Raw genomic sequence first — 26,069 nt, 5'->3', positions numbered from 1 at the left:
AGTAACCCTATGAAGTAGGGACAGTTATCCTAATTTAACAGATAAGAAGATAAATCACATAAAAGTTAAGTAACTCATCAAAGGTCACACAGCTAGGCAAAACTCACACAGCTGAGGCAGGCAGTACTCAGAGGCACTACACTGTATCAAAATGACAGGCTGGTTTACTTTTTTGTTTTTTTTTCCCAAAAGAAAAACAGTATTCATGCTGAAAGGATGGAAAAAATATTTAGTATAAGAAAATGAGAATTAATACTTTACTACTAGAAGGAAAAATATGTTCTTCCCTTCATTATTTTTATGGCCAGGTGCTGTGGCTCACACCTGTAATCCCAGAACTTTGGGAGCCTGAAGTGGGAGGATCCCTTGAGTCCAGACGTTCGAGACCAGCCTGGGCAACATGGGGAGACCTCATCTCTACCAAAATAAATTTTTAAAATATTAGCCCGACTTGGTGGTGCTTGCCCATAGTCCCAGCTACTTGGGAGTCTGAGGTGGAAGGATCGCTTGAGCCCAGGAGGTTGAAGCTGCATTGAGCCGTGATTACACCACTGCACTCCAGCCTGGGTGACAGAGTGAGACCTGGTCTCGAAAAAATAAATTTAAAAAGTTGTTTTATTTCAGTTTTTGTCATTTGTTATTTTTTTGTAAATCAGTGTTATTTTCACAATTTATAGTAATCTATTGATTTTTCATAGAGCTGTAGGCTGATAGTTCAAGCACTGTTATTTGAATTTAGTCAGAATCTTTTATTAGGATATCTTTTAAGTGGCTAATAGTTTCATCAGTTGTCTGTTTGGACTGGTTGAACATTTCTGTGGGAAATACTCAAACTTTGTCTGGAGCTTAAAAGATATGAAGTATAAATGCACTTCACATTTCTATCTACTTTTTGAGAAGTCTGTATTATTGTATCTTAAAATGTGAACTATAACTTCACATGTAAGAATGCTTATAGTTGTTGATTAATTGATGTTATAAGCATGAATTTAAATAAGCAAAAACATTTTAATAAGTTGACCTCTGTTGACCTCTGGTTTTTAATTTTTAATTGATTTTTAAAAATATTATAAACCTGTAAGCTTATTAAACAACAAGTTATCTCTTGTGGTATGGGTATGTTTTGGGAGAAAGTTCAAGGTATTGGTTTTTTCTGAAATCATTTATTCCCCCCCTTTGTTTTTATTTTATTTTTTAGGATTTTGGCCCCAAACAGTAATTATCAAGATGTTGAGACCCTCTATAACTTCCTAATCAAGTATGAGGTATGGGAAATATTTTTAAATATTTATCACATTTCTACTTTAAACAAGTTTTAATGTAAATAAACAGAGTAGGAGTTCTCAAACATAGTGGAATGCTATTTAATTGATATTTGCTTTAAATTATTGAATGCCATAAAAGTTTGTCAGTGACATATTCTTTTTTTCTCCCTTTTAAAAAACTATATTTAAGGTATATAGCATGTTTTGGTATGTTATACATAGTGAAATGGTTTCTGTAGGTAAGTAAATTAACGTTATCAATTATCTCACAGTTACCCCTTTTTGTGTATGTGACAAGAGCACCTAAAAGGTACTCTTTTAGCAAAAATTTTGAATATAATACAATCTTATTAACTATAGACCTCATATTGTATGATCTCTATGCTTGTCCATCCTACATATCTGCAACTTCCTATCCTGTGACCTACAACTGTCCATTTCCTCCCCTCCTCCCTGCCAGTGACATATTCAATTTTTTCTTTGATTCCCTAAGTAAAAATATAAGAGTCCTAAAATAACATACTTTCCTCAACGCGAAATTGTTTCTCATCAGGGGTGCTGTTGGCATATTGGACAGGTCAGTTCTTCATTGTGTGGAACACTGCAGGATGTTTAACATCCCTATACATCAGGTACTAAATGCCTGTAGCTATCCCAGTTGTTGTGACAACCAAAAGTATTCCATCTCCCCATCCAACTTACATACCCAGAATACCTCAGAAAGGAAGAACTCCTGGTTGAGAAATACTTATTACTGGAAAGGAAAGCTATAATTTAGTTTCCTCTGTAGTGGCAGCATAAACCCTGGAGGTAGAACTATAATGAGGCTTCAGTGTATTTTGTAAATTAACCTGCATGCTCTCCTCGTCATTACTGAACCGAAGCGGGTATTCTGTTGATTGTCAATTTCTATTTGCTTAATGTTCTTTGTTCATGTTTCCTGTCATATTATTACTTTCAATTTTGTGTGTATATGTGTTTAATTTTTAAAACATTCTAAATGAAGGAATGTGGCATATATTCAGGTCTCACATTTCTTATGAAGTCAAACTCCTTTAAATATATTTCTTCACTTTTATTCCTGGTTAGCTCTTTGTTTAACTTTTTGTATGCCACATCTTCCATTAAGAACCCAGTGATTAAGAACACAGACTCTGAAGTCAAACTACCCGTGCTTAAATGTTGGTTCTTCTACTTATTAACTGTGTGATCTAGGAAGAGTTATTTAATTCTCCTTATCTCAATTTCATCTGTAAAATGAGAGTAACAATAGTAGGTAAATTATTTGTATTCTGCAAAGATTAAATAATGTAAAATACGTAAAGTGCTCCAAACAGTACCAGGCACAGAGTGAGTGTTTGGTAAGTGTTAACTAGTCTTGGCCAGGCTCAGTGGTTCACACCTGTAATCCTAGCACTTTGGGAGGCTGAGGTCAGTGAATCGCATGAACCCAGGAGTTCAAGACCAGTCTGGGCGATACAGCGAGACCCCATCTCTCTAAAAAACAAACAAAATTAGCTGGCATGGTGGCATGCACCTGTGGTCCCAGCTCCTTGGGAGGCTGAGGAGAGACGATGATTTGAGTCCAGGAGGTCAAGGCTTCAGTGAGCCATGTTCATACCACTGCACTCCAGCCTGGTTGACAGAACAAGACCCTGTCTCAAAAAAAAAAGGGGGGAGGGGATGGTTAGTTAACTAGTTTTATTTAAGCAATGAATGGTGTTTATATGCGCTTTTTAAGAGTCAGCCTTAATTTGGCTGGGCGCCGTGGTTCACAGCTATAATCTCAGCACTTCGGAAGGCCGAGGCAGGTGGATCACTTGAGGTCAGAAGTTTTGAGAACAGGCTGGCCAACATGATGAAACCCAATCTCTACTAAAAATACAAAAATTAGCTAGGAGTGGTGGCACGGGCCTGCAATCCCAGCTACTCATAAGGCTGAGGCAGGAGAATTGCCTGGACCTGGGAGGTGGAGGTTGCAGTGAGCCGAGATTGCATGACTGCACTACAGCCTGGGTAACTGAGACTCTGTCTCAAAAAAGTAAAAATAGGCCGGGCACGGTGGCTCATGCCTGTGATCCCAGCACTTTGGGAGGCTGAGGCGGGCGGATCACAAGGTCAGGAGTTCCAGACCAGCCTGGCCAACATAGTGAAACCCTGTCTCTACTAAAAATACAAAAAAATTAGCCAGGTATGGTGGCAGATGCCTGTAATCCCAGCTACTCAGGATGCTGAGGCAGGAGAATTGCTTGAACCCAGGAGGCAGAGGTTGCAGTGAGCCAAGATCACGCCACTGCACTCCAGCCCAGGTGACAGTGCGAGACTCTGTCTCAAATAAATAAATAAATAAAAAATAAAAGAGCCTGAATTCTTTATCACCATATTATATGATTATTAAGAGAACTTCCTCTTTTGAAATGATTCATATAATTATTTCATCTTACTTTCTGAATTTCAAATCAAAACATTAAGTCTAACAAAAATGTATTTGTAGAACTGGGCATGGTGGCTGTAATCCCAGCAACTCAGGAGGCTGGAGGTGGGAGGATCGCTTGAGGCCGGGTGTTCAAGGCTGCAGTGAGCCATGATCATGGCACTGCACTCCAGACTGGGTGACAGAGCAAGACTCCAGCTCTAAAATATAGATGAACAATAGGACAGTTTTAAAATCACATACCCTGGAAAATTCTGGGGCCTAGTTCTTTTTAATCTAGTATTTTCTATTGCCAAGAGTGTTAGAAGAAAGTACCTAACTTATTAATTATAAGAATATGTGGATCTGTTGCTTCATGATATCTTGTGATATAAAGAAACAAGAAAAATATTTAAAAATTAAAAAATGTAGATCTAAGAATCGTATATATATTATATATAGATGTCAGATATATATAATATATAATTATATATAGATGTCAGATATATATAATATATAATTATATATAGATGTCAGGTTTTATATATATATATATATATAAAAATATATTAGAGACAGGGTCTCAGTGTGTTGCCCAGGCTGGGGTGCAGTGGCTGTTCACAGTCACAGTCATGACCCACTAGATCCTTGAACTCCTAGGCTCAAGCAATCTTCCTACCTCAGCCTCCCAGGTAGCTGGGACTATAGGCACGCACCATCGTGCCTGGCTGATTCACAGATTTTTAAAATCATTTCTCTTAAAAGAATTGCTTTTCCTACATCAGTTACTACGTTGGAGATATTCGTCTAATATAAAAAATAGTGGTAGGACTGTCTAAATCTTTTAAGGAGTTTGACTATTTTTATACTTCTCCTTTGTCTTTTCTTGAATTTCTTAATTAAAAACAAGCCATTTCTAATATCTGGCTTTTATTCTAAGTATTACAGCTAAAAAGTAATGATACCCATTTCACAATTCGTTTTATAGTCACAACTCTAATGTTTGCTGACAATGGCATCTTTTAGCTATTTTTTTCCCCTGGAAATTAAAATTGTTCATTTAAGCATGGAGATGATATTTAACAGTGTAATTTAAAATGTCTCAATATGGGTAAGTGAAAATGTCTTCATAGGCAAAATTAATTAATATGGTGAAACAAGATCAGGCCAGACCATCATGAGACTGTGCTTCAGTTTTTCTATATTAGTAAAGTAACTGCCTACTTTGTAAATTATCTACTATAACCTGGAATTATGTCACCTTTATACTTCCAGCTGTGTTCTTGGATAAATGTCTAAATGTATGTGGATGGTTGCTTTTACAACTAGAGATAAATCTAGATACTTAAAAAAATTTATTAAAAGCTTAATATAAATTATTTTATATTCATATTTAACAGGTTCAAAGTCAGTTTTTCAGCTGATTTTTCTCAACTGTTGTAGAAAATAGATCATTCCCTTCATCCTCTGACCAAATATCTGCAGTGTGTTGACATTTGGTGGCCCGTGTTCTGATACATTGTAGGTCCCAGAATGTGTGGCTATGGTAACAATATCAACAGCCCTTAGGAGAAGGCAGAACATGTAAAGAAGAAAGAAGTGGACTGGTTGATAGTTTAAATGAATATTTATAATATTTTTAGGAGATTCTTTTAATAAAAATTATGGTAAATTATATACCAATTTCATATAATCATTAAATATAATATCAAATATTCTATAATTAAATAATACTAAATATATAAATATATACTGATTTTAAGCAAAATATCCATGTTCATTTAAATATTTGAAAACTATATATATGTGTGTGTGTATATAAATGTATAATTTTTCTTTTTTTTAATAGAGACAGGGTCTCACTATGTTGCTCAGGCTACTCTCAAACTCCTGGGTTCAAATAATCCTCCCACCTTGACCTTCCAAAGTGCTGGGATTATAGGCATGAGCTGTTGCACCTGGCCAAAAAAAACTGTATATTTTTAAACTTTCATTGAATGGAACATTTTCTACACAAATATGGTAAACTTTCTATGAAAACATTGAAGAAAGTCATGGAATTTTTGCCAATAAGCAATACATTGAATCGTATAGAAGACTTTTATGATATGAATCTTTAAATTAGTAGTAATTAAATCAGGGGGTATCAATTCTTCCCCACCAAAAAATGCATGCCAGCTAGCAACACTTAGAAATATTTTTTAAGTAAATTGAATAGAAATTAGCCTTACTGTTTCCTTTTACTAATTCTAATTTTCTGAAAATTTAGTCAGTATGTTATTTGTTATCTGATCAAAATAATTTTTCTCTGCAAGTTTTCAGATTCTTCCCTGCATATAAATAGGAATATTGTCTAAATCAATAGTAAGTTTCAAGATTCCTTCACTGTGTCTTCCATATGTGTGCCATAGCTAGTTTTTATATGATGAAAGATTTTTATATTTATGCTATTATAAATTATATCTCTGAATTATAGATATTTATTAACTTAAACCTGTTAGTTTAAACATGTAGACCTCAATAATCTGAAAAATATATTTCTTTAGAAAATGTCTGTAAATCAGACTTTTTCCTAAACCAGATAGAAATGTCTGTAGTTTATAATCTTATTTGTGTTTTTCTGTCCATTTGATCTCTACTGTGTCTAGGCCCATCTCACCTCTGCTGGTTCTACTAACAGATTAAGATGTAACAGTGGGATTCATATTTTTGCACACAGTTCCATGTTAGCATTATAGTCGTTGCACTTCTTATTGTTGCTGTTTAATCCTTTTTATGCAATAACTAGAAATTTGAACTTTCAGAATATGGGCTACTCTAATTTTGCTGTCATCACTCATTTTATTTAATATATATTTTTAATAACTATATCTTGGTTCCTTTCAGGTAAATAAAAATGTCAAATTTACTGCCCAGGAACTTTATGATTGTGTTTCTCAGACTGCATATAGGTAAGTCATATCTATATATAGATATAAACCATTGTAACAAGCTTTTCCACATACAGCAGCACTTGGTGGTGGTGGTGGTGATGTGTTTTTTCATTGTCTTTCCACTACACTATGTTTTTTTTAACCTTACTAATATGAAATATTTCCTACATACAAAAAGGTCATGTGTGTTTATCAGCTATAAGGTTTAAAGTGGTTCTCCAATTTTTTGGCCTCAAGACTTTGTTACATTTTTTAAAATTATCGAAGATCCCAAAGAGCTTTTCTTTATATGAGTCATTATCTAGCTATATTTGTTGTATTAAAACTTAGAACTGAGAATTTTAAAATGTTTATTAATTCATTTAAAAATAACAACTACATGTTAAGATAAATAACATATTATGAAAATATTAGAAGTGACATTGCTGTACATTTTTGCAAATCTTTTAATGACTGGCTTAATAGAAGGCAGCGGGATTCTTACAACTGCTTTTGCATTCAATCTGCTTTAATAAGCATGGCCGGATTGCAGGAAAACTACTGTTCACTTTTGCAAGAGCAAGAGTACAAAAGATAAATCACATCTTAGTCTTTATTTATTTATTTGTTTATTTATTTGTTTTTTTATTTTTTCTTTGACACAGAGTTTTGCTCTTGTCGCAAATGGTGCAACAATGTGCAATGGAGCGATCTTGGCTCTCTGCAACCTCTGCCTCCTAGGTTCAAGCGATTCTCCTGCCTCACCTTCCCAAGTAGCTGGGATTATAGGCACCCACCACCATGCCCGGCTAATTTTTTGTATTTTTAGTAGAGACGGGGTTTCACCATGTTGGCCAGGCTGGTCTTGAACTCCTGACCTCAGGTGATTGGCCTGCCTCAGCCTCCCAATGTGCTGGGATTACAGGCTTGAGCCACCGTGCCCAGCCACATCTTAGTCTTATTATGGAAATAGCTTTGACTTCTTTGACCTCGCATACCCTCTGAGAGAGTCTTAGATTTCCTGTGGTCCCCAGACCATGTTTTGAAGAACAACTGATATAAAAAATACCCATCTGCCTACCATTCAACTAACAAACTTGAATTTTACCCATTTCTAGCTGTAACCTACCTTTTATTGTCTCTCAAGGGATTGTATCTTTATAGTTCTCATCTTTTTTTTTATGGTTTTACTATTATTTATAACAAAAATACGTTGATTTATCTTGCTGATTTTTGAACTTAAATGTATCACACTATATACTTTTTTTCCAAAATAATTTGTTTTATAGCATTCATACATAACAAAAAGGGCAAGTATTATAAATCCAATTCTTTTTTTTTTTTAATCTTTTTTTTTTTTTTTTTTGAGACAGGGTCTCACTATGTTGCCCAGGGTGGTCTCGAACTCCTGGACTCAAGCAATCTTCCTGCCTTGGCTTCCCAAAGTACAGGGATTGATTACAGGCATGAGCCACCACACCCAGCCGCAAATCCAATTCTTATATACACAGGGTATAGTTGTGAAGCCTTTGCTGTGGGCTAAATATGCACCCTCCAAACTTATACATTGAAATCTAATCCCCAATGTGATAGTATCAGAAGATGGGGCCTTTGGGAATTGGATTAGTGCCTTTATAAAAGAGACATGAGCATTAGCTAATTCCTTCCCTTCTGCCATGTGAGAACACATAGAAGGCACCTTCTGTGAGGAAGAGGACCCTCACCAGACACCAAATCTGCTGGTGCTTTGATCTTGAACTTCCCAGCCTCCAGATCTGTGAGAAATTTTCTTGTTTATAAGCTGCCCAATCTAAGATACTTAGTTATGGCAGCCTGGACAGTCTAAGATATCCCTCTAATTCTAGGCCCAGGCAAATTCATGAGGAGCTAAAACTGTTTAACTCCTTCACTGTTGCCTTCCAGTACCCTCCACCACTACATATTCCATTTTAGCTTAACATCAGGATTGATCCATGTTGACACATGGGGCAGTAATTGGTTTTCAGTGAGTTCTGTTGTAACACGACATGTGCATTTGTAAATGCTGCCACTGCATTGTATAGTCATGCAATAAAAACCACAAGGCTTATGGGAAAAATGGGATTAGGAGCATAACACTTAACCTCATTTGGGACACATTTTTAAAAAGATAGGAACTTAATAATAAGTATCACTAAACCACAGATCATTTGCTATTTATAACTTAACCTATGTACCTGTGTGGCTACAAAATATTATGAGCAGGCCTAGCGACAAAGTTAACTAGCAAAATGCTTCTACGGTTAAAGCTCCAGACTGATAAATTTGTTTGAGGATATCAGATGTAGGATTGATAGTCAGTCATACACAAATGTTTCAACACAACTATGAAAGTTCACCAACTCACTAGATCAAAATAAGTTTTTCAAGAAAATCTGAAGCCAGTTGGCATACACAAATCTGTTACAATTGGGGGAGAAAATGTTTTCTTGCCCTAATCTTCAGATTATGAGTGAATCGGTTGTACTCATATAGATTTTTACAGATAATCCATATTTAAATATTGTGTGAGATGTGTCAAAAATATAACATCTTCCAACCTTAGCCATATTTTTTAGTGTAAAAAGCTTATTGCAGATACATGGAGGCCACAATCTCTTGAAGCATGATCCTAGTAGACGTCTAGAATTGTTTTGATTTTAGCTTACTTTTGGAGCAGTTGGCAGAGTTTTTATTGGGGGAAGTTCAGGAGTCAGGTCAAATGTTCATAGTTAAAGTAGTTGTACTATTTTTTTTCTTTGTTTTCTTTCCATTTACTATGTCAGGGATTTAAACTATGAAGTTAATCAGTAAACCCTCTTATACCCAGAAGGATGATTTTAAAGAGAAATCAAATATATTTAGTATCTTGAAGGCATTGAAAAATGGTAATTGCTGCTCAGCAAGCTTTCAGTTAATAGCATTTAGATCTTTTGTTTTTTTTGTGAAATTATTTGCCAATATTTAGAGTACACAGTATCTTCCATATTTGCCTCTGATGTGCTCCACAACTTAAAATTTTCGAATAAGCTGCCAAAAGAGAGAGGGTTTTTTGGTTTCACTGGTTCATACTAGATATGAGGCCAATTGTGGCAGATGAAAGGTGACACCATTTCCGTGTGACTCAGAGGTGAAAACAGAAGAATGATTTAACTTGCATATAGATGACTCCCTTTGGGAATGTGAAGGACAGTTACTTAATGTTTAAGACAATTATTTAAATTGTCTGAATTTGATAATCTTTGTTTGTTTTTTTTAAAGCATTAGTTGTAAACAAGGAAACTGTTGATGTGCCACACCATATGTATTGCAATAAGGAGATGTGAAATAATGAGAAATGTATCTATGCCCTGATATGGTTAGGTTTTGTGTCCCCACCCAAATCTCATCTTGAATTGTAATCCCTATAATCCCTACAATCCCTACGTTTCGAGGGAGAGAACAGGCGAAGGTAATTGAATCATGAGAGCAGTTTCCCCCATGCCATTCTCATGATAGTGAGTTCTCATGAAATCTGATGGTTTTATAAGAGGCTCTTCCCACTTCACTCAGCACTTCTCACTCCTGCTGCCTTGCAAAGAAGGTGCCTTGCTTCCCCTTCCTCCATGATTGTAAGTTTCCTGAGGCCTCCCCAGCCATGCTGAACTGTGAGTCAGCTAAACCTCTTTCCTTTATAAATTACCCAGTTTTGGGCAGTTCTTTATAGCAGTATGAAAACGGACTAATGACAGTCGCTGACTCTGGTTCCTGAGACAGAGGTCCTAAAACCCTTATAGATAGGACTTCTGGGAGAATCTTTTGTTCTAATCTTTGGTCTTTAACCTGGGTTCCTGACACAGAGCTCCTAAATCTCTTGGAATTTCCTAGGTGATAGGAGCATCGTTTGCTTTAACGAGGCAACTCTTGGTGGGCTCCTGGATGGGGGCTGGTCACCAGAAGGACCAAGCCATGATTAGAAGCTTAACACATTCAGCTCTACCCCCTATCCTCTCAGAAGGGGAGAGGGGCTCCAGGTTGAGTTAATTATCCAGCATGCCTACAGTATGAAGCCTCCTCCATAAAAATCCCTGAACTGGCAGCAGCTGCCAAACTGGAATAGGAGAAACTGGGCCTGGAGGAGCTGCAAGAGTCCTTGCCACTGTTGGTGTTGGCGAGTGGCAGGGAGCCAGGCCTTGAGGGATAGGGTGTGTTGTGATGCCAGAGCTCGTGGTGCAGAAGGTGGTGGTCTACCCCCTGTTGCTTCTCAGTGTGGTGGATCACTTCAACTGATTTGGTGAGGTTGGAAACCAGAAGCATGTTGGTGTGCTATTGGGGTCATGGCAAAAGAAAATACTTGATATGTCCAAGAGTTTTGCAGTCCCTTTTTATGATGATGATAAGTCCTTTTTCATGAAGATGACAAAGATGATTCTGTCTGATTTTTAGACCAAGATTATTTGGAAAACATGTATGGAATGTTTAAGAAGGTAAATGCCAGAGAAAGAATATTTGGGTGGCACCACACAGGCCATCAATGAAGTAATGAAATGATACTGCCCTAACTCTTGTTTTGGTCATTATTGATGTGAAACCCAAGGACCTGAGCCTGCCCACAGAGGCATATATTGTGGAAGAAGTAACAGAAACATACACAGTGGAAGTTCATGTTGATAGAACTACAACCACAAAAACATTTGAGCATGTGACCATGAAACTGGAGCAGAGGAAGCTGAGGAAGTCAGAGTCAAACACTTGTTATGAGACATCAAAGACACTACCATGGGTACTCTTTCCTAGCAGATTATTAACCAGGTCTATGCATGGCTTGAAGGGTAAAAGTAGCGACAGGCAAGCTACCCATAAACCATCAGGTCATCTTCCTGCTGTAGGATGTCTTCAACCTGCTGCCAGATGTCAGCCCTGATGAGTTTGTCAAGGCCTTTCACCTGAAGACCGACAACCAAATGGAGGTGATGTACTTGGCCTTGCTGATCTGTTTTTGGTTGCCCTGCACAGCCTCACCAACAACAAGGTTGCCAACCAGGATGCAGAGAAGAAAGACGGACAGGAAAAGAAGAAAGCAAAAAAGGATAGAAAAGATGACAGAGAGAAAGATAAAGATAAGAAAACAAACAGTGATGAAAGAAGAGAAAAAGGAGAAAAAGTAAAACGTGTAGCTTTTAAAATTTGCAAATTAACCTAATAAACTAAATCAGTGTGCTGCTAGAAGGTTCTTGCTTGCTTTTAGAAAAGCTGTTCTATTGACAACCCTCTGCTTCTGGCCACCCTTGCTGTGGCATTACATGGAAGCAAATGGATAGAGGGACTGATCTTGTACCTAATACTGCAGTTTCAACTGCTGTGAGTTGAGGATATAATAGTCAGCTCCAGCTTCAGATTGTGTGAGAAAAATTAAAAGAAGTCAACATAACATTTCTGGTATTCTTCATTCTTTACCTGTAAAACCAGGAGTTGAATTTTCTCCCACCTTAAAAGACTCCTGGGGTCTATTTCTGGTAATTTACAAAATTGCTGAACGGAGTGCATGAATTCCACCCATTCTCTGCCTTTTAACACTTTTGAGTTCTGACCCTTTTGAACTGTGTTGAGAAAACCACACCATATTTTGGATCTATGTGTAGTTCTGGCATTCTTAGGGCTTGGGATGCAGCTTTATATTTTGTTTACCTTCAAAGACACAATTAAATGGTTTGGTTAAAAAAAAAAAAAAATCCCTGAACTGCCAGGTTCAGAGAGCTTCCAGGTTGCTGGACCCATGTAGCTGCTTGGGCGGTGGCACACACAGAAAAGGCATGGAAGCTCCAGCGCTTTCCAACATATACTTGGCAATATCAAGTATTTTATAAAAAATGAGTAAAACATAAATATTTCCCTGAGTTCTGTGAGCTGTCCTAGCAAACTAAACCTGAGGAGGGAGTTGTTGTGGGAACCCTCCTGATTTATAAGCCAGTTGCTCAGAAGTATAGGTGACAAACTGTTACTTGTAGTTGTTGTCTGAAGTGGGGGGCAGTCTTGTTTGATGAGCCCGCAACCTGTGGGAGTTGACTCTGACTCCAGATAGTGTCAAAATTGAATTGAATTATAGTACACCGAGTTGGTGTTCACTGGAGAATTGCTTGCTGTGTGGAGAAAACCCCACACATATCTGGGGTCACAATTGTTCAGTGGAGTATATGAGAGTATAGTAGGAAACCCCACAACCTCCAGGTCGACCAACTACCTATAAATTGCTGGTTCCCATGACTCCTTCTTCAGGTTCAGTTAATTTGCTAGAGTGGCTCATAGAACTCAGGGAAACATTTTACTTACATTTACCCATTTATTGTGAAGGATAAATTAAAGGATACAAATGAACAGGTAGATGAAGAGGAGATACATAGAGTGAGGTTCAGGAAAGTCCCAAACATGGGAGCCTCTGTCCCCATGGAGTTGGGTGTTCCACCCTCCTGGCATATGGATATAATTAAGTAGCTCAAGAACATAAAACTGTTTGATGGGTTCTAATAAAGCAAGGAATTAAGGTTTTAGATTAAAGTAGCTTTGATGAAAAGTGAATTCCGTAAGACACAGAAGAACCTTGGTGCTTCTATCTGCAATTCAGTTGGTGTTTTCTCTTCTCCAGTTTTTAGACTCTTTGAAGTAGCTTTTGCTCTTGCCAGTAGAGTGTCTGAGCACTGCTCACCCTGAGCAGATGAGGAGTTTGCTCGAAATCCAGGATGGTAAATTAAGGAGATTATCAAACATTACCAAACAAATCTCTTGTGTGGTATCTTCTATCTTTATAAGAAATCAGTTAGGTACAGCATTTAATTCAGTTTTTTTTTCTGTCTTGTAAGTTCTTGATAAAGTGTTTTGACATGTTTGTTAGGCAATTATGTAAGGTTTTTGTTTGTTTTTTCCTTTATGAGATAATAAACTAGTTTGCGACATCAGTCTCAAAGTACCTGACTGTATGAGACGGATACCAAACCAAATTGTTTTTCTTTCTCTGAAACTCATCACAACACACTTCTGACACCAGGCAATCAGATGCACCCCATCTCCGATGTATACATGTGACCTTTGTATCTCTCTTTTTCTCTGAAACTCATCACAACATACTTCTGACACCAGGCAATCAGATGCACCCCATCTCCGACATATACATGTGACCTTTGTATCTCTCTTTTTTCACTTAGCATAATGTTTTTGAGGTTTATCCACATTTTAGCATATATCAATACTTCATTCCTTTTCGTGGCTGAATAAGATTCCATCACACACACACACACACACACACACACACGTATATACACACCACATTTTGTTTATTCATTCATCTCTTGATGGACATTTGGGTTCTTTCCACTTTTTGACTGTTATAAATAGTATTGCTCTTTGTGTATAAATATTTGAATTCTTATAATTATTTTCCATTTTGGGGGTCATATACCTAGAAGTAGAATTCCTGGGTGAGATTCCAATTATCAGAAGCTACACTATTTTACATTTCCACTAACAATATACAACAGTTCCAATTTCTCTTCATCTTGGACAACACTTGTTATTTTCCCTTTTTTTAGTTTTGGTTGGTTATTGCCATCCTGATGAGTATGAAATTGTATCTCATGGTGATTTCAATTTGTATTTCTCTAATATTAATTAGGGAAGAGGTTGAACTTCTTTTCTTGTGCTATTTGGCCATTTGTGTACCTTCTTTGGAGAAATGTGTATTCAAGCGCTTTGCTCATTTTTAGTGGGTTGGTTTTCTTTCTGTTACTAGAATTCTTTATGAGGAATTTGGCCTCAGGCCAAAATCTTATGTGATGTTTGAGCCCACTGTAGACAATTACAAAGCTTTATCTGACAAACTCAATGGGGGAAGCTGCTTTCTTCATACCTAAAGAAATGACCTAAAAGGAAGAGTTGAGGCACAAAATATAATTTAAAGAGTTTACTTGAGCCAGAGTGAAGACAGCTGCCCCTGGTGTGTGTTAAAGTTGCCTTGGGGAGTGTACCCTCAGCCCTTGTTACAAGCAAATTTTTAAAGGCAGAGAGAACAAGGAGTGGGCTGATACAAAGTTATTTGACAGGAATTCTCAATAGTTGACAGAGATATCATTGTTCAGTGATTGGCTATACATTGTTGAATTAGAGGGTATGAGTTAGGGTGTCCAGCATATGGCAGTTACAGCTTCTTCTTGTCAGTTAGCCTGGAGCCCACATAGCAAGTGGCTTCAAGAGATAATTATTTAGCTCAAGGGGGAGTGATGTGACTGCTGTTTCATTCCAGTGCCTCTCTGGACCTGATAGTTTAAACAGGCTTGCATTCCTCAGATAAGTGTCTTTTTTTTTTTTCCATGCCAGTGTATGATGTTTTCTGGAGGTACTTACTGGCAGTGACTGAGACTCCCTGCAGCCACGCTCACACACAGCTGCATTCCTAGCTCAGGTGACTCTGCTTGGAGGCCTTCTTATGAGGAGATGGGGGAGTTGGCTGAGGCACTTCCCAGGTACCTCCACTGAGGCTTCCTTTTGGAGGCTTTGACTAAGGTGTTTCTCTCTTATCTGACTCAGTATTTTTCTGCTTCTAGCCCTTCCTCCTCTTCCTCCCTGCAGGCCCCTGGGTTCATGAAGATGCAGAGAGGCAGCAGCCTTCTTCAGGGCTTCTCAGCAATGAGACAGTGTGCCCCACCCCGACAACCCGGCAGTGCATATTTATCTGACCCTTTCCTAGGGAAGTAATGAAACACTGGAGAACTAGCACCTCTCATTTTGCCCCTTGCTTATACTGTGGCAAAAAGTGAATAAAGACTTGATGGTTACTTTTAATTTGCCTTGTCCTTATTAACCACATCAACACCTGGTGGTTCAACATGTTATATATTCTGGATATTAGACCCTTATGAGATATATAATTTGCACATATTTTCTCTCACTCTGTAAGTTGTCTTCACTTTTTGGTAGTATCCTTTGGTGCACAAAAGTTTTTAATTTTGATTATTTATGTATTTTTTTCTTGCATTGCCCATGCTTTTAAGACTACCTAAGAATCCATTGCCAAACCTAAGGTTATGAAGATTTATCCTGGTGTTTTCTTCTAACATTTTTATAGTTTTAGCTCTTACAGTTAGGCCATTGATCCATTTTGAGTTCATTTTTGTATATGATGTAAGGTAAGGGGTCCAGCTTCATTCATGCATTCATCCATCCATATACATGTATGTGGATATCAAGTTTTCCTAATAGCATTATTGTTGAAGAGACCATTCTTTCTCCATTGAATGGTCTTAGCATCCTTGATGAAAATCAGTTGACCATATATGTGAGGGTTTATTTCACAACTTTTAGTTCTGATCCATTGCATGTCTGTCTATCTGCTCATAGCAAACTATTTTGGTAATAGTTGCTTTGTAGTGAGTTTTGAAATTGACAAGTGTAAGTCCTCTAACATTTTCCTTTTTCAAGATTTTGTTATTTGGGATGCCTTGCAATTCTATCTGAATTTTAGGATCAGCTTTTCTGTTTCTACAAAAAAGGTTGTTGGGATTTTGATAGAAATTGCATTGACAGTGTAGATCAGTTTGGGGAGTATTACCATCTTACTAAATATTACAGTCCATTAACATAGGATGCCTTTTCTCTTATTTAGATATTCTTTAATTTCTTTCATCAGTGGTTTTTTTGTTTTTGAGACAGAGTCTCACTCTGTCGCCCAGACTGGAGTGCAGTGGCGCGATCTTGGCTCACTGCAACCTCTGCCTCCTGGGTTCAAGCAATTTTCCTGCCTTAGCCTCCTGAGTAGCTGGGATTACAGGTGCACGCCACCAGGCCCAGCTAATTTTTGTATGTTTTTAGTAGAGATGGAGTTTCACCATGTTGGCCAGGCTGGTCTCGAACTCTTGACCTTGTGATCTGCCCGCCTCAGCCTCCCAAAGTGCTGGGATTACAGGCATGAGCCACTGCATATGGACAGTATACCTCTTTGATTAAATTGATTCCCGAGTATTTTATTACTTTTGATGCTATCATAAGTGGAATTGTTTTATTTCCATTTCTGCTTGTTCATTGCTAATGTGTAGAAATACAATTGATTTTTTGTGTTGATCTTTTACATTGCAACTTTGCTGAATTAGTTTATTAGATCTAACAGTTATTTTGTGACTTCTTTAGGATCTACAAATAGAAATTATTCTGTTTGTTTGTTTCCAGTTTGGATCTCTTTTATTTCTTATTCATGCCTAATTGCTCTGGCTAGAACTTCTAGTACAATGTTGGATAGTACGAAGTTGTACAAAGTTGTACAAAATGGTACAAAGTTGAATAGTGAAAGAAGCCTTCCTTATCGTGTTCTTGATCTGAGGAGGAAAGCATTCATTCTTTTACCGTTGATGTTAGCTATTATATATTGCTTTTATATTTATATTTTATATATTACATTGTATTCCATTTTTCTTTTATTTGACGTACACATTGCAAATGTAGAAATTTGCAATAGAAAATTCAGAAAATTCAGAAAAATAAAACATTCAGCGGGTTGTAAAACACATACCCATTATAGACCTCATTCTTGGATTTTAGAAAAATTGCATCCAACGTTGGAATTAGATCACGTAAATTCACTAATACCATGCCATTTTGACCAGATTGGTTATGGGAAAGGAATCACAAAACTGTGTGGAATTATTTTTAAATTGATAAAATTTCCAGTTATTTTGACCTGAGATTTGGTCAAAGCAAATTTGATACCATTAATAGGAAAATCTAGAGAAATAGTGGCTGTTATTTTGCAGAATCTCATGAATCGCAGAACTAGAAGCAACCTCCAGTTTTGAGCTCTCTTCTCGAAAGAATCAGGAATTGGAATAATTCCTCTTGGAAAAAAAGAAATAGGGACATAAAATATTTGTACTATCAGAGGAAGAAGGGAAAGAGAGTTTCTGTTTTAATTTAGGCAGACTCAGGTCAGATTGATGGTTTTTATAGGCCCAATATAAAGGAAGAACTATCTAGCAGTGAACTGCCTCTTACAATAGTGAGTGTCCCATCACCAGGAGGGAAAAGCTGAGGTCAGATGACTCACTGGAGATGCTGCAGAAGACAAGCAGAGGTGTTAAGGTGCCCTTGCAGCCAATATTCTGTCATTCCACAGATTAATCACCAGGAAAAGGAACTTGAGAATGCCTATCATCATGATCTAATAAAAAGTATAGGCCAAGCAGACACTATGAAAAACACAATACTTTTCTCAGCCAGTGATGATTGCTACAGGAAGCAAAATCTGTAGGTGATAATCCATTGTCAGAATACTAACTCACGTGAATTAAGAAACAAATGCCACTAGGAGAAAAAGAGAAGATAGAGCTCACCTCTTAATTACAAGGGGTGAGAGGAAGAAAAAGATAAGATACAGAAATAGATTCAAAAGTCTAGTTACTGAAGGATATTTTTTTCACATGTGGAATAAATAAGGACAGGAATAGGGGCCTACCCTTTTAGTTTGTTTCGTTTTTAAGTTTATAAGAAAACATTTATATCTCTGCTATTTTGAATCTCTTAAGAGTGTTTCAAAATCATTTTTTTGAGTAGTTATGAAGAATTGACAGCACCATAGCACTATTTTTAAGCTTTAAATGTAGAAAATGAGATTAGGGTTACACAAAGCCAAAATTCAGATTTAAATTTTTTTTTATTATTATTTTTAGGGAGCAGGTCATACTGTATTGCTTCGGCTGCTCCCAAACTCCTGGCCTTCATGATCTTCCTGGCTCAGCCTTCTGAGTTGCTAGGATTACAGATGTGAGCCTCCCAAAAGTCAGGCTTTAATCAGTCTCAGAGAAACCACACATTGTCAAGAAGTGAGATTATTCCAAATATGGTACATTTACTTTATTATTATTTACTTCGGTGTTGTCACTACTCCTTGTCCTGTCCCGAGTTCTGATTGTCCCCTCAGTTCTTCTCCCTTTGTACCTTCCATCAAGCGATCTGTCATGTGGGAGGGGCAGTGGGAGAGGTAGCTAGTGGTTCTCTCCAACACCATGAATACGGCAGAACTATCTCAGAAGCCAAGGAAGTAATGACAGTGTAACTGTTATAATAAAAATGACTGCCAGTTTTGAATACTTAACATGCCAGATGCTATACTAGATGTTGGGTGCTCTTTGTGAACTTACATAGACCATCTCCCAGTAGATTGAAAGAGTTATTTATGGGATTGAATTCTTTGATACTTTGAATTCTAGATGCTAGATATAATGGATTGGTGTCCTGCAATTTGGGATTCTACGATTTGTAGGCTCATGTTAGCTTTTGAGAGCCTGGCTGGCTTTGCCTGAAGTAAAATTGTGAAGTAGATATGGCACATATTAAGCACTCCCTGCTTCCCCATCCTTGGTTTAAGGTCACTAACATTCCTTTGGTAACTGCTAGGTAACTTGTCTCAGCAATATTTCTAAGAATTGAAAGTCTGTCAACTTCCTTTCCCCTCTCAAGTATCTGTTCATTTCAGGAGGTACATCCTCTTAATATCCTCCAGTCCGCCTCTTCTTTACTCTCAAGCCAAATAAGAGAAAAATAAAAATTCTTAATATAATGGACTAACACTGGGATTTAAATACATTTTTTGATATTTGAGGTAAATACCATCAATTATGATTAGCACAAACAAATAACATAGGAAGATAAAAGCACTTAGTTGCACAAATTCTTACATAGCCAACATGAAGACAACCTTGGTGTGATTCCTAGAATTCAGGAATAAGGGCTTCTTCCGTGGTGGACCTGCCACCAACAGGCAAAGCTGAATGCCTAAGCATAGCCTTTTATATAATGGGCTTGGTTGAACAATCTAGTTCTACCTTACCCTCTGAAGGACCTCTCTTAGTAGGAAATGGGCTTATGTTAAGATGTTTTAATCCAAGGGGTAAGGCACACAGTTGGAACAGAATTTTTAATATATCCAAAGGAAATGAAATCAGTATGTCAAAAAGATATCTGCCTCCAGGGTTCATTGTAGCAGTATTCACAATAGCCAAGATATAGAATTAACCTAAATGTCCATCAGTGAACGAATGGATAAAGAGAATGTGGGATATATACACAGTGGAATACTATTCACTCTTAAAAAAAGAAGAAAATCCTGTTGTCTGAAACAACATGGATGAACCTAAAAGACATAAATTAAATAAACCAGGCACAGAAAGACACATACCCACATTTTCTCACTGATATGTGGAATCTAAAAAAGTATGAGTAGAGAATAAAATAGTGGTTATCATGGTCTAGGAGGATGGGGGGCTTTGAGGAGATGGTGGTGAAAGGACACAAAATTTCAGATAGGAGAAATAAGTTCAGAGATCTATTGTACAACATGGCGACTTTAGTTAATGACAATGTATTTTGAAAATCATTAAGAAAGTAGACTTTGGCTAGATGCACTGGCTCGTGCCTGCAATCCCAACACTTTTGGAGGCTAACGTGGGAGAATTGCTTGAGCCCAGGAATGAGACCAGCCAGGGCAACATAGTGAGACCCTGTCTCTACCATAAAAAAAAGCAAAACAAAACAAAATTAGTCAGGTGTGGTGGTGTGTACCAGTGGTCCCAGCTACTTGGGAGGCTAAGGTTAGAGGGTCACTTGAGCCCAGGAGGTTGAGGCTACGGTGAGCTGTGATTGCACCACTGTACTCCAGCCTAGACAACAGGAGTGAGACCCTGTCTTTTAAAAATAATAACTAAGGCTGGGCGTGGTGGCTCACACATGTAATCCTAGCACTTTGGGAGGCCATGGTAGGAGGATCACTTGAGCCCAGGAGTTCGAGGCCAGCCTGGGCAAGATGTTGAGACTCTTATCTCTAAAAAAAAAGTTTTTTTTAAGATAGTAATTTTAAAAATGGAGATTTTACATGTCCTCGCCACAAAAATAAGTGTGTGGAATAATGCGTATGTTATTTAGTTTGATTGGGCCATTCCACAATATATACCTAGTTCAGAATATCATGTTATACATTATATATATATATATATATATATAGTTTTTATTTGTCAATTAAAATGTAAAATAAAATGAAAAAGAATTTTTATTTCTCTGACTAGCTGTCTTGCAGTGATTTAACATTTCTTTTTCTCCTAGGGAAAAGTTAACCATTGGATGCCGCCAGCTGGTTGAGATGGAATATACCATGCAGCAGTGCAATGCATCTGTTTATATGGAGGCCAGAAACAGGGGATGGTGTGCAGACATGCTCAACTATAGGATATAAGTACTGATTTGTAACTTTAAAGGAATTGCATTTGTCCTTAAGAATAACAGAGTAGTTTTCAATCTGGTCACTCTTTTGGGCCAAACCCAAGAGAATTTTAAGAAATGTTTCATAGGTATAAAAAGGTGATCACCTATTACTGACAATGTCATTGTAGCTCTGAAAAGTCTAATGTGTCCACTGTGGAATAAACTCCATAGACTCAACTCTTCTGGAGTTCACAATGTCTCCCTACCTCTATTCTTGATAGTGAGCCAGTATCTCTAAGGAAAGGAGAGCCGTATTTTTAGTCATCCTAGGGCAGGAGCCACTGTGGCATCTGAGGAAGACCCAGGGTACAGTATTAGCATTTCTGTCAACCCTAGGTATGGGCATGTGACCAGAGACACTGCCAAACCCTAAGAAATCATTAGGACATGATCATGCTCACCATATTTCACAAATCTTAACATGGGCTCTTTTTTATGATCAAACTGTCATCCATGTTGACCTGATGAAAAGAACACCCTCCTTCACCTCCCTCAAGGTAATGAAAGTAGAAATTTGACTTAAGCTCCTACTTCCTTCTACAGCTTTTCCTTCTGTGGGCTTGTCACTTTTCAGTGCATTTCTAGTGGGGAAGAGCAGGGCGACCCCTCTGCTGAGTTTCTCCTTAAATGTGAAGCGTAAGAGATTTATATAATAGAATTTGGTGGCAGTGACTGATGTTTGTCTTTAGCTAAAACCAGCTGTTTAGTTGACTTTTTAGTTATAGGATAAGTTGGAAATCCTTGTTTACTGGAATATATTATGCTTTTGTTAACACATTAGATTAAATTGAATTTGGCATTCTATTATAAATGTTTATTTTTTAAAGCAATAAATAACTTATTTTTGGTAAGATTTGGCTTCTTACTTCCAAATTGTTTCTGATATGTACATAAGGTATGATTATAAAAGTGACTGTCTGCAATAAAAGAGAACTTGTTCAGGATATTCACTAGTTGGTGTAGGACCTGTTAAGCTTTGGGTTTGCCAGGTTAGGAAACCACACCACCAGCTGCACAGATGGGGCTCAAAGTGCTGTCAGAGATATGAGCTTCTGGGCAAATGGAGAAGCTTTAAGAGGGGATCTCTGCTCTCTGCCTCTTTCCTTTTCTTTCCTGAGAAGCCAAATCTGTTGCCTGCTGACCCCCATGAAAAGAAGTTTTTTCAGACCCTTATCCCTCAACTTCTAGTTGTTATTGTTGGGTTTTTGTTTTTCCTTGTTCTGGTAACTCCTTTTTTTTTTTTGTTATCACTAATATAGGTTAATCCTTTCCATAAAATTTCTTTTCAGTCTTATCACATATTTACCCTTATGCCTACCTCAGTCTTATATAAAAAACTTTTTCAATGTTATTGATATGTGAAGATGTCCTTTTTTAACTTTCTAGTCTTTTTTATTCAAAAACATTGTTTTAAAATTTTTGTTTTAGCTTTTATTTCTTCCATTTGAAATCATTTGAAATGTCAGGTCTTGCTTTTTTTTCTTTTTGTTTTTTTGTTTTTCCCTCTCCCTTCTTTGTTGCTTTTTTTTTTATGATCTTAAACTTTATTACTTTTCTATTTGTTGTCCTAATCATGTAATGCAGGGGTTGAGAGTTCCTTTACATTAGTGTTTTGCAACTTACTTTTTTTTTTTTTTTTGAGGCAGAGTCTCACTCTGTCACCCAGGCTGGAGCATAGTGGCTCGATCTCGGCTCACTGCAACCTCTGCCTCTCGGGTTCAAGCAGTTCTCATACCTCAGCTTCCCAAGTAGCTGGGATTACAGGCATGTACCAGTACGCCTGGCTAATTTTTTTTTGTATTTTTAGTAGACCCAGGATCTCACCATGTTTGCCAAGCTGGTTTTGAACTCCTGACCTCAAGTTATCCACCTGCCTTGGCCTCCCAAAGTGCTGGGATTACAGGCATGAGCCACCACACTTGGCCTTTGAAACTTACTTTTACAAAAGATAGTTCATTTCTCTCCTGGGAAGACCAGGGAACATCCTCTGGTTTGGAGGGTCTCCAGCTCTCTCCATATTCTGAGCCAAGGAAAAGCTGGCTAAAGAATTGAAGTCTGTTGTGTCCCCGCAGGGTCCTCTTGTTAAGACCTGCAATGGTCAATTGTGACTGCACAGACTAGAACTTCACAGATGGGTTAATCCCACTTTCACATTGTGGATCTTTGACTGTCACATGAAAGACCAGGTGACACAAGACATCTGAAGCTCTGTTTCCTTGCTATTTTGAACATTATTTTAAGGGAGAACACAAGTTCTTTCATTGTCAGTCCAGGTTTATTTAGATGGTGTCTTGGTCAGCTTTCAGAGCCTAGGTCACATTGTTCGTATTCTTGACTTTTTGCTCTCTTAGCTAGAATGACAAGTTGGGATGAATTTCCCTTTTTCCTCAAAGGCTGGTGACTGCGTCCAGTCTCTAAGGATGTGATGCTACCCATGGCCCTTTTCTGACTTCGAGATTGGACAGGCCAGTCACACTCCTATTTATTGGGTATCTTGCTAATAAAACCCACTCCAGTGAAAAGAACTGAGCTCCATGAAGGCAGGAACTACACTGTGTCTAGTGTCTCATAGTTGTGGTTAGTTAATATTTTTGACAAATTGACCTGCAGTCCCACCTACTTTAAAAAAAAAAGACATACTTTACCTTTGCCTACCAAAGTTTGACTTGAAAGCTTTTAAGTTTGTCTGGTCTGTCAGGTGAAAAGCCACTTAGTAAAGTCAGATACACCTCTCTTAGATCTTGGAATATGCCCTACAGAAATGGATTCTTCTGGAGCCAGAGTACCTCAAGATGTTGGCTTTCCTGAGGGTTTTAGTATTACATATACTTGTATTTTTAAAAATCCATCTCTGTATTCATGGAATTCTTTAGTATCTTTGGCTGTTGTTAAAAGCAAGAATTGGCCACCCTGAGGGTTTGTAGACTAGTTTTGGCCTGTGACAGGAATCCTTTTTAATTCTAGCTTTATGAACTAGATGTAGTTTGTCTGAAATTAATTCTGGATGTTGAAAACACTGAGGACAGATTCTTAAGCAGAATTACCAGTTATAAACCTGGAACGTGTGGTGGTGGACACCCAAATCTGAGCTACTAGCTTGGTTCAGTCTTCTTAGAGCACAAACCATTTTCAACATCCTATTCTTTATTTCTAATGAGGTAAAATATGGACATGTTCTAGCCCTTCTTCTAAGCTTGATATTTTAAAGGTTTGGTACCACTTTGGTTAAGCTAGAAAAACAAAACTTTTTTTCCTTCGTAAGTGTAGAGTTCTGTGAGTTCTGTCAAACATGTAATCATGTAATCAGCAGTCAAGATACTAAAGTCACACCACCCCTAAAAATTCCCTCATGTCCCTTTGTAATTAACTCCCATCCCCGTCTCAGGAGGCCATTGATGTGTCTGCCATCCCTGTAGTTTTTCCTATTCCTGAATACTATATAAATGGAGACTGTTTTTTTAAGAGACAGGGTCTTGCTATGTTGCCCAAGTGCAGTGGCTGTTCAGACATTATAGCATACTACAGCCTTGAACTCCTGGGCTCAGGCAATCCTCTCACCTCAGCCTCCTGAGTAGCTGGGACTACAAGTGCATGCCACTATGCCCAGCTTATGGAGGCCTTTGAGTCTGGCTTTTCATTAAGCATGATGCTTGAGACTTACCCATATTATCAGTAGTTCATTCTTTTATTCCCAAGAAGTATTACATTGCCATGGATGTACAAATTTATTCATTCACCAGGTGGAAGCCTACTTTACTGAATTCAGTTTTTGGTGATTATGAATAAAGCTGCTATATTCACATACAGGTTTGTGTGAATATGTTCCTTCACTTGGGTAAATACCTATGAATGGGATTGCTTTGTCACAGATTATTAGAAAATGGATAGATTGTTTATTAAACTGCCTGTGCACCTTTGCAGTTCCTCCAGCAATGTATGAGAGTTCAAGTTGCTCTGCATCGTAAGCAGAATTTGGTATATTCAGTTTCAATAGGTGTATGCCATTTTGGTTTTAATTTACATTTTCTTAATGATTGATTTATGATAGCATCTTTCTGTGTTCTTATGGCATCAACTTCTTTTGCAGTGTCTTCAAATATTTTACCCATTTAAAAATCGTTTTAACAGATCTCATCTTATTACCTTGCTGGACATTTCATTTCATCTCGGTAGTTTCATTACTCCAAGTTAGGTCTTTCTGTGTGCCTTTTTTTCTGGCTAAAATTATGTTACTCCCTTTGGTCATCCTGAGCAAATGTGTGGCCTCTATTCAGATATATGCCTCTGTTAAAGGCATTCCACACAGATCCAGCATGATTGAGTTTTGCTTCTCACCTTTGTTCAATCCCCAATAAGGTGTGGAGGTGTTAACAAAGTTCATTATTTTATTGGCCAAGATTATTGATGCTCATAGGTTGAAGAACCCATGACATTCACATGAGTTTGTATGTTCCTGTTTATAAACTCTACTTATTGTTCAAAGTGTCATTAATACTCTTGAGAAACTGGCAGTTTTATTATGAAGGATATCTGCAATTCATAGCAATTCCTCCTTTTTAACCTAGAGACACTGATTTAACTTAATAAAACCTGTTTACAGGATCAAACTTGTAGCTTAGTCTTAACCAAGGATTTAAGGATTCATATATGAGTGTTTTTCTTTCTCCTTTACACCTAGTTAATTAACCTTGTATCTTATGTCTCACTTGCTGACTCTTCAGATCTTTTTTTTGGAACAAAAAGCAGCTGCGTGTAAATTACGACAGCAACTGAGTTTTCCATGAATCATATTCACTTTTCTGAAGGCAACTTTGCAGTTACAGAAATGTCCTACTGGGGCTCCTCCTTTGCCTACTTCAATTTTAAGAATTCTGAGGTCAGGAGAGGTAATGGGGTACACACCTAATTTGTTAATTAAGCAAGGATTCTAACGATATATCACATACCCAAATCCTGGATTTTCCCTAAAATATGATTATTATATTGGGAATTTGAAAACATGTTGAGCAGTGGTAAAGTACATGACACACTAGAAGCCAAAAATCAGAACCCTACATTTAAAGTTCATAATAAAAGATCCACTCCTGAGTATAACCAATAATATTTGGTTTAGATATTTTATAGCTTTTCTACCTTTTTAGGAAATTTAGAGTGTTTTATTAAATTGACCAGAAGTGTGGTATTATCAAT

The 26,069-nt window shown here is 37.4% G+C and overlaps 1 protein-coding gene and 1 pseudogene across 1 annotated transcript in view; both read left to right on the top strand.

Annotated features, from left to right (window-relative positions):
• Window positions 1–26,069, top strand: part of SWT1 (SWT1 RNA endoribonuclease homolog) — a 137,233-nt gene that overhangs the window by 107,526 nt on the left and 3,638 nt on the right. The window contains exons 17-19 of the mRNA XM_030818745.1: window positions 1,199–1,265; window positions 6,565–6,629; window positions 20,721–20,850. Coding sequence (XP_030674605.1) covers window positions 1,199–1,265; window positions 6,565–6,629; window positions 20,721–20,850 — 262 coding nt within the window. The remainder of the gene's footprint in view (window positions 1–1,198; window positions 1,266–6,564; window positions 6,630–20,720; window positions 20,851–26,069) is intronic.
• LOC105738751 lies at window positions 10,803–11,755 on the top strand (annotated as a pseudogene).

Source organism: Nomascus leucogenys, chromosome 9 (genome assembly GCF_006542625.1).
Source record: "Nomascus leucogenys isolate Asia chromosome 9, Asia_NLE_v1, whole genome shotgun sequence".
Taxonomy (NCBI): Eukaryota; Metazoa; Chordata; class Mammalia; order Primates; family Hylobatidae; genus Nomascus; species Nomascus leucogenys.
The sequence above is the reverse complement of the archived record's forward strand: the minus strand, read 5'-3'. Positions and strand labels throughout refer to the sequence as shown.